This window comes from Phragmites australis, chromosome 3 (genome assembly GCF_958298935.1).
Source record: "Phragmites australis chromosome 3, lpPhrAust1.1, whole genome shotgun sequence".
Taxonomy (NCBI): Eukaryota; Viridiplantae; Streptophyta; class Magnoliopsida; order Poales; family Poaceae; genus Phragmites; species Phragmites australis.
In genome coordinates this window covers 20,263,959-20,268,254 of record NC_084923.1, presented here as the reverse complement: position 1 = coordinate 20,268,254, position 4,296 = coordinate 20,263,959, and the positions used below count along the sequence as shown (strand labels likewise).

At 48.0% G+C, this 4,296-nt stretch overlaps 1 protein-coding gene across 1 annotated transcript; it reads right to left on the bottom strand.

Moving 5' to 3' along the window:
• Positions 1-262: 262 nt before the first annotated feature.
• LOC133911064 (cytochrome P450 709B2-like) lies at positions 263-3,690 on the bottom strand. The gene is made up of 5 exons (XM_062353285.1): positions 3,388-3,690; positions 2,862-3,085; positions 2,500-2,747; positions 1,995-2,394; positions 263-1,062 (listed from the first exon to the last, which is right to left on the bottom strand). The coding sequence occupies exons 1-5, from the start codon at positions 3,659-3,661 to the stop codon at positions 631-633; spliced, it is 1,578 nt and encodes a 525-aa protein (XP_062209269.1). The 5' UTR covers positions 3,662-3,690; the 3' UTR covers positions 263-630.
• Between the last annotated feature and the right edge of the window lie 606 nt (positions 3,691-4,296).

Here is a 4,296-nt window from a genome sequence, read left to right as displayed (position 1 = left end):
GAGAGGACTTCAGGGAGAGGGAACCATCGCTGGACATTGTGAATGGTTACTGAAGCTCTGATGCCACTTGTTGGAGCTCGCAACAGAGCAATTCCTCTGCTCTCATCACGCTTCACCTGTGACCTGACAGAAAACATGCTAATTTCGGATGATGAACAATACAATCGGGGAAACACTAAAATGAATGTTCAGCAGGTTCAGAGGCGTGGGATTTTTCGGGGGCTCAGGAACTGATCCCCCTTTTTCTTTTTTTTTTTCTTTTTATTAGGCTCATAGGCACTCACATGATAAACACAATCACAACTACTTGACCGATTCTAACGCCATCTCCCTGACCACTGAGGGCACGATCGCGCTGGAGTCGGCCACGCATAACAAACTCTGAACCCCACTCAACGCTAACTGAACGCACGCATAACTGATCGAACTGCTGAGTCCGTCAGTCTTACAACCTCACACACGCACACGACTCTTTACTGGGCATGATTAACACAACAACTCATCGCTCTTATTCAGGTGGAACCTAGCAAACTTCTTACATTTGCGACAACAAGAACTACTAGTAGTCATATACTAGCTAGATCGATGCCAGTTTATTCACACACCACCATGAACTATTGCAATCTTTTCTCACCTCTCTAAGTTCCTAAGGATGAGAGGCATCCCACGCTTGGGAGTCAAGGAGATGAGATACTTCGGCTTATGGACGTATTTCGAGGAGAGGGAGAAGGAGAACTTCCTGAGGATCATCGCCATGGCAGTCTGTGCTTGTATTATGCCGAAGGTCTGGCCACTGCAGACTCTCGGACCCAAAGAGAAAGACAGCAGCGCCTTCGGTTCCCTGGCTGCTCCCGCAATGCCATTCTCGAACCTCATGGGATTGAAATCGTCGGCGTCGGGGCCCCAGACCACCTTGTCCCGGTGTAGCATGCCAATGGGGATCGATATCACCGTACCCTGAGGCACGTTGATGCCTCCGAGCACGACGTCTGAGGTGGCCCTCCGTTGTATGTACACAATCGGGGGGTAGAGCCGCGATGTCTCGAGCAGAACCATGTGAAGCTTCATGGATGAGAAACGATGAGTTTACATATGGTGCATGCATAGAAACAGCTTGTGCGTAGAAAGTATTGTAACAGGGCAAAAAGCATTTTTTGTCTTCCTGCTGATCATGCATCTAGTTTTGGAAAGGTGTGATGTGGGCTCCCAAGGCTCTGAAATTTGGATCCATGGTCTTTTCGGAGGACACATGGTTTAGTGATTCTCCCTTTGCAGTATAGTTTTGGGATTTTATAGTATAATGAATGAGAAAGGGAAAACTATATATAGCGTAAATCTGGGACAGTAATGAGGTTAGGTGCAATTTTAGGAGATCTTTTTCACCTGATGAAACGGTGGTACAACTAGTTAATTTAGTTTCTGAGCTTGTCTTGAATAACGAGGAAGATGGATTAATTTGGCAAGATGAGTCCATGGGAATATATTCCAGTCAGTCTTTATATGCAGCTCTTAATTTTAGGGAAGTTGCATTCCTTCTCGAATGCTGCTGTCTTGTGGAGCTTATGGAAGAGTCGAACGATCTGGTTTTCAGAAATCAAACTGGAGAGGGAAGTTGTATTCCTTCTCGAATGCTGCTGTCTTGTGGAGCTTATGGAAGAGTCGAACGATCTGGTTTTCAGAAATCAAACTGGAGGAGTGTGAATCAAATTTGGAGTCTGTTCTGAAGCTATTAAAGAGCCGACAGCCAATATTCAAGGCAACCGAGTCAGCTATATGAAGATAACAAACAAGAAAGAAGGGCGAAAACGGTTTTTCTGGAGGGATTTGATGGCTGGAGGCTATCTGATCCCATTACGCGCAAATGTATGAGCTGTAAACTGTTTTAAAACAGTCTCACTCTAATAAAACTGGACAGGGCATTTGGCCTGTGGCCTCTTATTTGAAAAAACACATGTGGTGGATGCATGGCTTAACTTGGGAGAGTTGAGACTTACCAGCTTCATTTTGGCGAGAACGTCGGCGTTGGGGGCCTCGCTGCCGTCCCCGCCGAAGAATTCCCGGAGGACCTCCTCCCTGACCTTCTCCTGCCACTGTGGGTGCACGGCGAGCAGGAACATGGCCCAGACGAGGATGGTGGCAAGGGTTTCCTGCCCCGCGATGAAGAAGGTCTTGCACTCGTCGATCACCTCATGGGTTGTCAGCGTCTCGCCGCTCCCTCGCCGCTCCGGCGTCCACGCCTCTAGCAACAGCCCGAGCAAATCGTCCCCGTAGCCACCGTCGCCGCCACACTTGGCTCGCTTGGCAGCCAGCCGTGCTTGCATGATCGACATGATCTTGCTCCTCAATAGTTTGTTCAGACGTCGCATGCGCAAGTTGCGCCCAGTCGGCAGATACCTAACAATACGAAAGGATTCTGATCATCACAATGTTCATGCATTCATTACATAGAAGTGTTGAAGCCTCTCCTCAAAATTAATCATCCGGTGCGTAAGTGATTACCAGAGTATCGGAGGGTCCAGCATGGCAGTAGCGGCATGCTTCTGCATCTCCCGCATCAAAGCCATGATCTCCTTGACTTCCTTGTGGCTCGTGCCGAAGGCGACGCGGCCGTTGATCTTTGTGGTCAGGTCGTTGAAGGCGTGGGTCATGTCTATTTCAGCTGCTTGCTTGTCGCCGCTTTGCTGTATCTGCATGCGCCATAGCTCCATCATCTCTTCTGTAACCTCTGCCGTCACCTTCGACATGATCTAAAGTTAAACACGGGGCAAATCATCAAACAACACGACCAAATTCAGCTGCTAGACTGCTGCTAATGTTCATACATCCGGTGCATGTGCGAGAGGCAAAGTCTCGGTCGTAACCTTGATCTTCTCAGGGTTGAAAATCGGACGGACCACTTTCCGATGCCGTTTCCAATCGTCTCCATTCAATAATATGGCCCCGTTTCCGAAAAGGACTTTTAGAACGGGGATCATGAAATCCTTGGCGAACAGGCCTGTCCTGTCTGTAAGAACTTGCTTAATCAATTGTAGATCAATAGAGAAGACTGCAGGGATTGGTCCGATCCAGAACAGAAATGTTCTCCCTGAATGAACAACGGAAATTAGTGCATATTTTAGGGAATTAATTATAGGCATGGATGAAATTAAACGGGTCACTGATCAACCATTTCATATCAGTATTATATTTTGGCAGAATCATATAGACCCAAGCATATGCTGCGCTAAGCAACTTAAGTCTCACGAGAATTGTTTAGGTCATGTACAAATCCAAGGCGCTATGCACATGCGCACCTAGCTACTAGCTGCGGAAATTTTACTTCCTCGAGGAGCCTGTACATCGTTGTCAATTTCATAAAAAGAGAGGAAAAAACAGTTGTCAGTTTACCATAGTCAGCGACCCATCTGTGAAATATCGGCAGCACGACAGGCATGATGTCGTGGCAGTCGGCGGCGTCCAGCGGCTCCACCCTCCGGCCACCCATCAGCAGCCGCCTCGCCTCCGGCAAGGACCCAGCTAGGAACCTGTAGGGCGGCCCTCGGATCCCCTGCCTTGCGAACGACCGCGCGACGGCGAGCGGCCGCCACGCGAGACGCCACAGCGCGAGCAGCAGCGCCAGAAGCGCGGCCAGCTGCAGGGCGGTCCGCACGTCGGCACCCATCTCTCCTCCGTGTTCGTGAGTTTGGTATCTTTTCTTGACGGGAGGGTGGAGCCGCTTATGTCGTGATCGGTACAAGTGTGATGTGAATATCTATCACGAGTTGTGAGCATAACTAGCATGCGCATGCAGTACAAGTGCCATGTTTTTCTTAAAAAAAGTTCGAATTATAATCGTTGGTTAGCTGCCAAGCATAGCAAGCACGTGACTTACTACAGCAGCAGCATGTTTATTTCCAAGAGAGATGGCAACGGGATATTTTAAAACTTGAACGTACGCGGAGTACGATGAAAACCAATAATGTCCATACGAATAACCCGCTAGTATATTGTCGGTGAGAATCTATCTATCTATTATCTTAGTATAATAAAATTAAAAGAAATCTCACTACTTAAAAAGCTATTTTCGAGACACCTAGATTTCATTTCTACAGGCAGTTTATAGGACAAACCGTCTAAGTAAGTGACTATAGCCCCGTGCAGTTGTGGACCGTCTGTGAAAACTAATTTTCCCAGACGGTCCATTTCCACGGGCGGTTCACGCAAGGAACTGTCTGTGAAAATAGCTCTATAAATAGTGCATCCAATCAGGTTGCTCCATTCAGACAGAGAGCTCTACTGTTCGAGCTCAAGGTGACG

Coding starts and splice junctions, on each gene's coding strand:
- LOC133911064 (XM_062353285.1), bottom strand. CDS start 3,661: ATGGGTGCCGACGTGCGGACCGCCCTGCAGCTGGCCGCGCTTCTGGCG. Junction 3,086..3,387: donor CAGATGGGTCGCTGACTATG/GTAAACTGACAA, acceptor TTGTTCATTCAG/GGAGAACATTTCTGTTCTGG. Junction 2,395..2,499: donor CTGGACCCTCCGATACTCTG/GTAATCACTTAC, acceptor TCGTATTGTTAG/GTATCTGCCGACTGGGCGCA.